Source organism: Loa loa (assembly GCF_000183805.2).
Source record: "Loa loa unplaced genomic scaffold supercont3.397, whole genome shotgun sequence".
NCBI lineage: Eukaryota > Metazoa > Nematoda > Chromadorea > Rhabditida > Onchocercidae > Loa > Loa loa.
In genome coordinates this window covers 16789-26960 of record NW_018108577.1, presented here as the reverse complement: position 1 = coordinate 26960, position 10172 = coordinate 16789, and the positions used below count along the sequence as shown (strand labels likewise).

Below are 10172 nucleotides of genomic sequence, written 5' to 3'. Positions count from 1 at the left end.
TATCGAAAATAATACGATAATAAAGGTACGATTAAATAATATCGAAAATAATACGATAATAAAGGTACGATTAAATAATATCGAAAATAATACGATAATAAAGGTACGATTAAATAATATCGATGAAGAATGTGAATGGATATGTTAAAATTTTATAATCATATCATATTTTTAATGGAATATTTTGATCGAAAAAATCAATAATTAAAGATGGAAAAATTAGAAAATCAATAATCGATAATTACTATTAGCATAAAGAAAAAAGAAAAAAAAAGGAACAAATGAATCATAATTATATTTTTGTTTCTATAAAAATTATTTATGATTAAATGAAATTTTCACATAAAAATTTTTTACAAATGGATATAAAAGAGAGTAAAAATATTATTTCACCCTTTTTTTTTTCTTTTGTATGCTACCTGAAAATACTTTACCTTTTATACTCACTTAGTAATATCAATTTAAAATAGTTAATTGTTTTAAATCAAAAAAAATTTCTGTATTTGAGTAATACGATAAATTTTTATGTGAAATTAATTACAAATTTTTTATTTAAATTAAACATTCTTTTTTTCTTTTCAATAATAATTCTTCCTTTTATTAATTACGAATTTATTTCGAATTTTTTTAATTTTTTTTTTAATTAAAACAAATTATTTTAATTTATTTCATTTTTTATTTCGAAAATGATACATTTCTTTTCTTTTTTACACTTTCTCTTAATTTGTATTATTGAACGTAATAAAGTAAGCAATAAAAGGAATTATTTAATGAAAGGTTAAAAATTACAATCTAATTGATATAAGTATATTGCGTGTACATTTAAATTGCTTATCTTATCGATAAAATTAAAGAATTTAACTTATCAGCTATTGATAAAGATATTTTTTGTGACATTTTATCAAAGTATTTCAGCAAACCAAATATCATATTGGTAATAAATTATTTACTTCATAGGTATCTTTGTTTATTTACCTTCATAGATAATTATTTACTTCATAGGTATCTTTGTTTATTTACCTTCATAGATAATTATTTAATTTATAGGTATCTGTGTTAAGAAATTGAAAAAAAAATATTGTAGCAAACATTATTTTATTGTTTCTCTCATTTAGCTATTACAAAGCATAGGTATGATAATTGGACCAGTACTTTATTATTGTATTTTCGTGTCCAATCAAGTTTCAACCTGATCTCCAGAATCATAATAATTAATACCAAAGGAACTTCTATCATTTAATGAATTACAAAATATCATGTAAATTTCGACTCAATGTCATGAATCTGCCCGTAATAATATCTTAAATCTTTAAAATAAACTCAATTTTGTAAATAGATATAATCATGGATATGCTTGAAGTTGCTTCATACCACAATCTCATATCCTCCTATGGTGAAAATGTAGAACTTTACAAAATGACCGACCGTATGACTTTTTTGCTTAAATTGGAGAAAAGGTCGAAAATAAATGAAATCATGAACTTCGAATTTGTTGTATGATTGAATTTTGTTAATCCTGCAATTCAACAAAGGATAAACGTGCAAAAAATTTTCATTCAACTTGCACAGCTATGCAATAAATGGAAGAAAAATAGGGAAGCAGTGTTAAAATGACTTAAACCAAAAAGTAAATACAGAAATGACTGAAAGTAAACAACTAATTGAAAATCGAAAAAAAAAAACCATCAAGCAAATACAAAGATTTCGCCGCATATTTTTAAATTAGTATTAAAACAACTAAATTCACATATAAATATGTTAAATACCACTTCATAATGGAAATATTTTTTCGCAAGTAAACGCAATGACGGATAAAAAGAATCACTTCCTTTTACATCCTGCATACTTATAATGCATCGTGTTATTAGAAGTTAACTGGTAATTTTGTAGGGATAGCAACAAATACAACATTACTATCATCAAGATAGGTTTAGAGTAGGATAATAAAATGAACCAAAATCAGGAAAAATTATAAACCTACTAACTTTACTTGGAGCAGTAATGTTTTCTGCAGGGATGCGAATAATTTTGGAACAAAAAATAATTTAAATCAGACCTCTAGAATTTTTCTCTCATAAAATTTTTCCAAATTATTAAATTTTCTGAATTATTAGATTTATTTAGATTAAAGTTCTTTAATTTATACCTCTAAAATATAATAATCAATAGTGAGAAAAAAATCCTTAAGAAATGTTTTGCTTTACAATCAAATCATCCTGTGAATCATTAAGTGCCACAATAATAACGGAGACATTATCGCCACACCCTCGTTTTACCGATTCTGCAGCCAAGTCATCCGCAACATTCTGCCAAATCATTTCGCGTGTTTCTAATTTTTGCTCAACACCAGGCTAAAAAGGAAAAAATATGTCAAATTCGAAAATATCCATCAAAAGAAAAATGATTCTTAAATATGCAAACCTTTGTTAACTGCCTGATTTTTGTCATAACGTAATCTACAGCCTGCTGATTGCTGAACGTTTTCCACAAACCATCACAAGCAATAAGGACAAATCTAAAGCATATATCTTTAATCGAAGTTTAAAATTTCGCAATATTAGCCCAAAAATGATCCATACGAACTGTCAATATCTAAAATCTATGAAGATTTAATAATCTATCCGTCATATCCAACAAAGTCCCCAACGACAACAACTAATTAAAAGGAAAACATCCTAAATAACAATAACCAACAATCGTTATGATCTGTATTATACGATTATAACGCAACGATAAAGCTATCAAATAATCAAAAAAAAAATTCATGTTAATGCTTCATCAATTAAAATTTCGATCTGTTCCCTGATTTAGATATCGATTATGTTGCAGAAATAAGAAATCAAAAAAACTAACACGTCATCCTTCGTAATAGAAAATTTCTTAACATCAGGTGTACAAATGAGTCCATATGCCTTGAACTGACCATCCCCAATCGATCGGGAAACTTCCAAAATGCCCATTATACGACCATCCCTCAAATATTTCATTTCAAAAAAACGAAATGTATGACAGTGAAATCCGCTGCTCACAAAATTTCAAATTGAATAAATGGATATATTAATAAACTTACTTGACATTACCACCTGCCTTCTGAATTCGCATCCGTTCTTCGAAATGCAATGGAGAGTGATCCACTGTTAACTGCATCGCAACATCCTTTATTTCTTCAGTTCCTGACTTACTACGACAAACTACTGCCTAGAAGGTATAATTTGCCTACCAACTTGTATGATTTAATCCAATCCATAATTTCACACAAAGAAACTCCCTCGGATGCGTAGAGTTATGTTAGATTTATGCATAAACTTACACACACATCTATATCTAACTATTCCTATTTCGAAATTTTTTTTTTGCTTCATAATAATCTTACAGTTACAGAGGATGGAACTTGGATAGTTTTTAGAAAGACCTTTGAATCGCCGATGTTCGCACAGTAAATAATATTGTTAATCAGCAGAATTGTGGTCGCTGTTGTGCCATCTTTCCATGAAGGTCTCCTTTAATAGAATGACGTTTTTTAAACGAAGGAAGGGAAGACAGAAACATAATTTACAAAAATTACAAATACAGCATAATGGAGAACTAACGTTCGACGAGCCTCAACCAGAAATTGTTCATCGATCTGCTTATATGTATCGATGAAGCACTTTTTTATTCCTTTCTCCAAAGAAGCGAAATCGGAATCTGGAATCACTATCGATGCCATAAATAACTGATACTTTTGCAAGACTTAGACATTAACTATTTGACTACAGTTAATTCGACCTCTATGGTTTATATTTCCGTTTGGAACAAAGCGATGAACTTTCATATTACTTAAATTGCAGACCGTTTTTCATGATGATCTGTTCGTAAAATATATTTAGGAAAAAATATTTTGCTCCTAACATTCTTCTGTTAACAAAAACGAAAAATCATGATAATTTTTCTTTTTTTTTCCGATTTGTTTGTCTAAGCAATCTTATCCTCAAGCTTCATCTCTTTTGTGGTTAACGATTCACCTTGATTTCGAGAGCTCAAAATTTGGCAGTTTACATCTAACGTCACTTATTACTACGACAAACAGAAATGAATGTAATTATCAAAGATAAAACCTACATGCATCCAATTTTCTCTTCAATCTAGATGGCAAACGTTCAGCAGCAAAATCTGCAGCTCGACGTCCAGCATGACCATCAAAAATCGCATAAAAAGCACTTCGCTGACTAAAAAAGTATGAAGTGAATAAAACTGATCCAGACTGTTAAAAGACATTTTGTGCTTCATTGTATTTGTTACATGTTACAGATGGTGGTGAGTCCGAACTGATCCAATCGAACATGTGCATCTTGCATATCCTGACGTTCACCTTTCCGCCAACCACATACGCTAACCAGTTTACCGACTGCAACCAAATTTCATTTAATAATAAAGACTCACAACAAGTCCATATTTTCACTTAACCACCAGGAATCGCCTTAAAACTAAAATAAATTGGACTAAATCCTTCCAAATAAAGATAATGCCTTCTCGAAAAGGATGTGTAGTACATAAAAAGTGAAGGCACTGAGGAATGGACAATCAAAGACGCGCCTTTTAAGAGAATGAAGCAATCGTCCACCTACCAGCACCGTCATCTTCACCAGTCTTGCTTGACCCTTCGGAATTTGCACTCTCGTTTCGGGATCTTTTCGACGTGTTACAACTGGAATCCGCACCGATATCATTTGCATTTGTGGTATTTTCTGACTTTTCAGCAGCAGTCGAACCAATATCCAAATCATGATAAAGTGACATTGTTAGTGGTGGCACCATTTTCCTTTTTGTTGCCATTTTAGCTTCAAATAAAAATATCTACTCAATACATTAGAATGAGATTATAAACAAGTACAGGATATCAGTACATTGCAAATGCCAAGACAGACTCAGTAAAGTGTAAATAAATAAATAAAGTACACAAGATATCAGTCAAAACGGTCACATTTGCACATATTATTTACAGTGTATACATATACATATATGCATGCATATACATATACATCACTTAAATTACCAAAACCTGATCCAGTACCAGTTTTGCTGTGTGAGACACTGCTTGATTCCAGTTCAAATGTTAACTGAAGTCTTTGGTGTTGAAAAGAGCTATAAGAGAATATTCGCTGTACATTATTAGTTTTGCAAATAACAAGAAATCGAAAAACTCACTAGCACAAGGATTAACTTGAAAATATCATCAGAAAAATCCACCGAAAGCCCACATATCTCCCATTAATGTGGAAAAATAATAAAAAGCACTAGCAGTTTCTACCGGATAACAATCTGTGCAAACAGATAAAATTTTCAAACAACAGAGCCTGAGAAGCATTTATTGAAACATCATCAAACAACAAAAAATAAAAATAAAGCCATAAGAATTTCATCCAAAACATCCACAGCATTTTATTTCAGCATAAAATTTGTGGAAAATATCAAACAGCGATGACTTTCGAAATGTCAACAATTTCTTTCTAAAGTCAACATGAAAACGAAGGAGAAATAATTTATAGTAAATGGCCTCACTGAACCCCTGCTTTGTTTCGATTCCATCCATGCTGACTACCACCACGACCTGTGCCACGATTACTAGAAGATCCTCCTCGTGCGCCACCCCGAGCTCCCTGTAAATTACGCTTGGCACGTTGTTGGTCTTTCTGTTGTCTACGTACTTCCTTAACCTGAAACCAGAAGTTTTCACTTGGTGTTAGCTCATCATTAAAGCAGAATAGATGAAAGTGGAATTGTGAAATATGGTTTTCTCTCAGATGATGCACAGTGCACATTTCGAATGATTACGACCTTGGAACTCTGAAAAAGAAATACAAAAGCTTCTGAAAGAGCAACGAATAGGGGATTTACCTCTTCTTTTACCAATTCTACCACATCGTCCGGAATCCGCAAATACTTGATCGTTGAACCTCGTACATATACTTCCTGCATTTTTAGGAAGCGATCCCCATCCTAACAAAATTCTCAATTAAATATAATTCGGAAAACATCTAACAAAGTCAAAAAAGAGAAAGTGAGCGAACTGCTAAAGAGAAATCACATCAGTCAGAATTATTCCATGTATTCGTTGTTGCTACTCTTCAACATCTAACACTTATATCTCTGGACAGGTTAACTTGTGAAAAATATATTCCTGAAGAAAGCGGAATTCCATCTTATCACTTCAGAAGTCAGATAAGGAAACATTATGAAATCCACATAATTATGTGGTCTTAAATGCAGAGCTCAATCACACAAAACGAAACAAAACCTGCAAGATAAACGGGACTAAATTTTGATGGTTGGCCAAATCTCAAGCTGCAGCAGCAATTGATGACGTATAACAAAAGTGACTTACACGTGATGTACAGATAGCATCCCTTAAATGGATATTCATCCACGCATCGCATGCAACCAAATGTCCATTATAAGTTTCGCCACTTTTCAATTCAACTAACATTGGATGATTCTGCGCTGTGCGCAAAAGTGACAGTGGTAACTGAAGAGAAAAATTAACAGTATACTTTACAGATATTTAAAATTGTCAAAACATTAATCTTTGATCATCTAAAGTATTTTTTAAATCCAGAAATATTTTCGATTTTTTAAGCTACTAAAATTTCATTTGCTATAAACAGATATGTCATTCGGCTATGAAAACAAGTGGATGAAATTCATCCTCATATCTATAACACTGAGTAAGGTAACTCCCTTTTTTTTGCACTGATAAAACGCTATAATGAAAGATCTGTGATTAAAAAAAAAAATCAATAATGTCCCAATAATAATATAACAATATGATAGTAATAAAAATCAATAGTATAATGATTAAAAATCAATAGTAGTGCATAAGAATTAATTGGTAGAATACGAACCCATAATACTTACCACCATACTTCTACGGAAAAATACGATATAACAGTAGAGAAGTTATCCTGAAATAGCACTGAACTTCTCGAGAAATATTGTGAAACATCAAAATATCCATTTAAACGAATGAATTAACAAATAACAGAACAGACGATCAACATTAACGAACCCAACTAATTAATTAATCAATCAGTAAATACGAAATGCAATAAGCTGCCGTCCCACCGTTGAACACCGATCGGGCAATATGGGAAGTAAATTACGATTGGGACCAAAGTTGATTATGGGCATGATGGCACGTAATGGCACGCTTCATACGTCTCGCAAAACATCCATCAATTTATAACTTAATGGCACGCTTCATACGTCTCGCAAAACATCCATCAGTTTATAACTTAATGGCACGCTTCATGCGTCTCGCAAAACATCCATCAGTTTATAACTTAAGTTCTACGTAAACTTCACGTGACTATTTTTTATTTTTTATATTTATGGTTTACGTTTTTGATTTTGTATAACGTTACATTTTGTATATCGTTATATTGCATTATGCTGGCATTTCATTACACTTGTTGTTATGTTTGGTATCTTATATAATATTATTGTATTTCTTAACCTATGTGATAAAGTAACGTTAACATAACTCATAACGATAATGTAATGTTTGTTTAATAACATAACATTTTTTTATTTGTAACGTAATAACGTAACGTTTGTTTTCACTTTGTAACGTAATAACGTAACGTTTGTTTTCACTTTGTAACGTAATAACGTAACGTTTGTTTTTACTTTATGGCGTGATAATGTAACGTTTGTTTTCACTTTGTAGCGTGACAACGTAACGTTTGTTTTTATTTTTTAACATGATAATGTAATCTTTGTTTGGTAACGTAACGTTTGTTTAATAATGTAACGTTTATTTCTACTTTGTAGCCTGATGACGTAGCCAAGCAAGCATATACCGTTACACTTGACATTTTCTACGGTGGGCCACGTTTTACTTTGCGCAATAGAATTCGATGAGGAAAAAAAAACCACGATAATTAGCAAAAAAGAAAATCATTGTTTGTTAACATTTAATCCTGAATTTTCACGTTGAAACATTCTTATAATTGATGATGCAAATATTATTTATGGAAACATATTGAATACGTAAAGTTTAATGAAATGAAATGAATTTGATATAGAATACGGAATGAATTTTACGAAATAAAGAAAATTTTCGAGTAATTAGTTCATGTTAAAGGATAGTTTTATTAAAGATTTGTTGTCTCAAACATTTAATTAGCTTAATTAAAACTGTAAGTTACTAATTAAAAAAAATGAATCCCGTAATATAGTTCACTTGTTAAGTTTCTTTTTTTGCAAGTATATATTGTACAATATTTGTGAAATGATTGTTTACAGCTAAATGCTAATGTTTACAACGAATTTATTAATGATAAATTACAATAAAATAATTGCATTATTAATAATGATATTAATTGTAGTAATGTAATCCATTTTCAATGATACAATATCACTAATATAATTATCGTAATTTTCTTATAAATTGTTGCTTAATTTTTTGTTCGTTAATTTTAGTTTCGGAATTTCTAAATTTATCTTATCTGTACAAATGTTTGTGTGTTTTCCTTTTTAATTTAATATATTATGTGATTATATTTTTTGGAGAAAAAAAATAATAATAATAATTCTTGCCATTACAGCTGAGATTATTTTAATCATTAATTTATTGTATGTAGAATACGGAATGTGTAATTCGGGATAGAAATGGTGATGGCATACTGTAAGCACATCGTCTATAATACAATTCATTGCGCATGTTACAATTTTCCAATAATATTTCATCCTGAAATTATTATTCCGGCTTAATTAATTATCTTTCAGATTTAATTCGCCATGACAGTGTTAAGCGCTAGGAAGGGATCTATTTATCGTATGTATTTCAGATTTGGAAAAAAAATAAAAATGCAATTTTAGTTTGAAAAATCAAAATATATTCGTTGTAATGTTCGAAAAAAATTTTAATTAAATTTGATTTGAAATTCATGAGAAGAATTTTGCTTTAGTTACTAAATTAGCTGCTAATGAATTTATCATATTTCATCTATGAATACGTCTGAAAATTATTGTTGTGAGCTAAGGTTTTGTAAATTTATTACTCGAAATTGTAATTTTTCAAAGAAATTGCTAGAAGAAATGTTTGTCGTATCTAATTTTGCGACTTAATTGTAAATTAATTTTATGTTGTTCGATAAAACAAAAAAATTATCAAATTAATTTTACATTGTTTGATAAAAAGAAAAAATTTACTGCGAATTGAAATTGCAGATTGTATACTCCCAAATCGAATTGTTGCAAAGCTTGATCCCCATCATATACATACTTTTCTGGTATTTTTACAACAAATGTGCGCCATAATTTGAACTTAAAAATAAGAATTATTAGTAATTTTGGTATTTTATAAAGATAAGAAAGTATGAATTTAATTTTTGAATTTAGAAATACTTTGAATTTAGAAGAAAAAAATTAAAGAAATATTTTTACCAACAAAGATAAGAAATTCTCTTACCTTTGGCCAAGATTTACTAATGGAATAGCAACAAAGATAAGAAATTCTCTTACCTTTGGCCAAGATTTACTAATGGAATAGCAACAAAGATAAGAAATTCTCTTACCTTTGGCCGAGATTTACTAATCGGTAATTCATCAGCATCACATCGATGATAAACATAAATGTATGGGTTCACTTTAGTTTCACTTTGATAAGTTGCATTTATTGTAAACTCACCATATTCATTTGTATTTGTTCGAGCAAGATATGCATCATTTGGTCCTTCATAATTAATATAGCATTATTAAATTAATTAATATTAATTAATACTTGTAATCATTAAATTTTATTATTTCATCAAACAATACATAGTATGATAAAATTTTGGATAAACAAAATATGCAAAATATTAATATTTGATAAATTTGATAATTTCCTAAAATTATTACTTTTTTTTCCTGTTTCTTTTGAATTTAAAATAACAATTATACTAGCAAATTTTATTATCATATTAAAAGTAAGCTATAAAATATGATATAAAATAATCAATAAATTTATGTTACCTCTTCTTTGCATTAAAATATATATTATCGATTTTAACAATGATCGTTCATCATCCCATAATTCAATTGCTGCTCGATGTAATGGTTTTTCACCGCACATAAATTGTCCATGAATTTCAAATGATTGTTTACGCATTATAAAACCATTAGCATTGCTAATTAAAGCTAATATGATG

The 10172-nt window shown here is 29.4% G+C and overlaps 3 protein-coding genes across 4 annotated transcripts; all 3 read right to left on the bottom strand.

Moving 5' to 3' along the window:
• Window positions 1-2148: 2148 nt before the first annotated feature.
• On the bottom strand, window positions 2149-5130 carry LOAG_09542 (the record flags this gene model as incomplete). Of its 2 annotated transcripts, XM_020447957.1 has the most annotated exons (10): window positions 5054-5130; window positions 4608-4820; window positions 4282-4387; window positions 4102-4208; window positions 3591-3687; window positions 3413-3500; window positions 3071-3198; window positions 2854-2973; window positions 2422-2515; window positions 2184-2351 (listed from the first exon to the last, which is right to left on the bottom strand). In XM_020447957.1, exons 2-10 carry the CDS (start codon window positions 4813-4815, stop codon window positions 2184-2186), a joined length of 1116 nt encoding a protein of 371 aa, XP_020301862.1. In that variant the 5' UTR covers window positions 4816-4820; window positions 5054-5130. The 2 variants fall into 2 exon arrangements, with proteins under 2 accessions (XP_020304959.1, XP_020301862.1); XM_020447958.1 differs by lacking the exon at window positions 5054-5130 and having other exon boundaries at window positions 2149-2351; window positions 4576-4919.
• A 204-nt stretch (window positions 5131-5334) lies between these two features.
• Window positions 5335-7044, bottom strand: LOAG_09541 (hypothetical protein). Its single transcript, XM_020447956.1, has 4 exons — window positions 6895-7044; window positions 6365-6505; window positions 5878-5979; window positions 5335-5696 (listed from the first exon to the last, which is right to left on the bottom strand). The coding sequence occupies exons 1-4, from the start codon at window positions 6898-6900 to the stop codon at window positions 5538-5540; spliced, it is 408 nt and encodes a 135-aa protein (XP_020301861.1). The 5' UTR covers window positions 6901-7044; the 3' UTR covers window positions 5335-5537.
• A 2106-nt stretch (window positions 7045-9150) lies between these two features.
• LOAG_09540 (hypothetical protein) lies at window positions 9151-10132 on the bottom strand (the record flags this gene model as incomplete). The annotated part of the gene is made up of 3 exons (XM_003145067.1): window positions 9151-9306; window positions 9558-9715; window positions 9997-10132. 3 exons carry the CDS (start codon window positions 10130-10132, stop codon window positions 9151-9153), a joined length of 450 nt encoding a protein of 149 aa, XP_003145115.1.
• Between the last annotated feature and the right edge of the window lie 40 nt (window positions 10133-10172).

Excerpts from the sequence above, each read along its gene's own strand:
- LOAG_09541 (XM_020447956.1), bottom strand. Across the intron at positions 5,980-6,364 it reads ATGCTATCTGTACATCACGT|GATGGGGATCGCTTCCTAAA; the intron begins GTAAGTCACTTT and ends GAATTTTGTTAG. Across the intron at positions 5,697-5,877 it reads TAGAATTGGTAAAAGAAGAG|GTTAAGGAAGTACGTAGACA; the intron begins GTAAATCCCCTA and ends TTCTGGTTTCAG.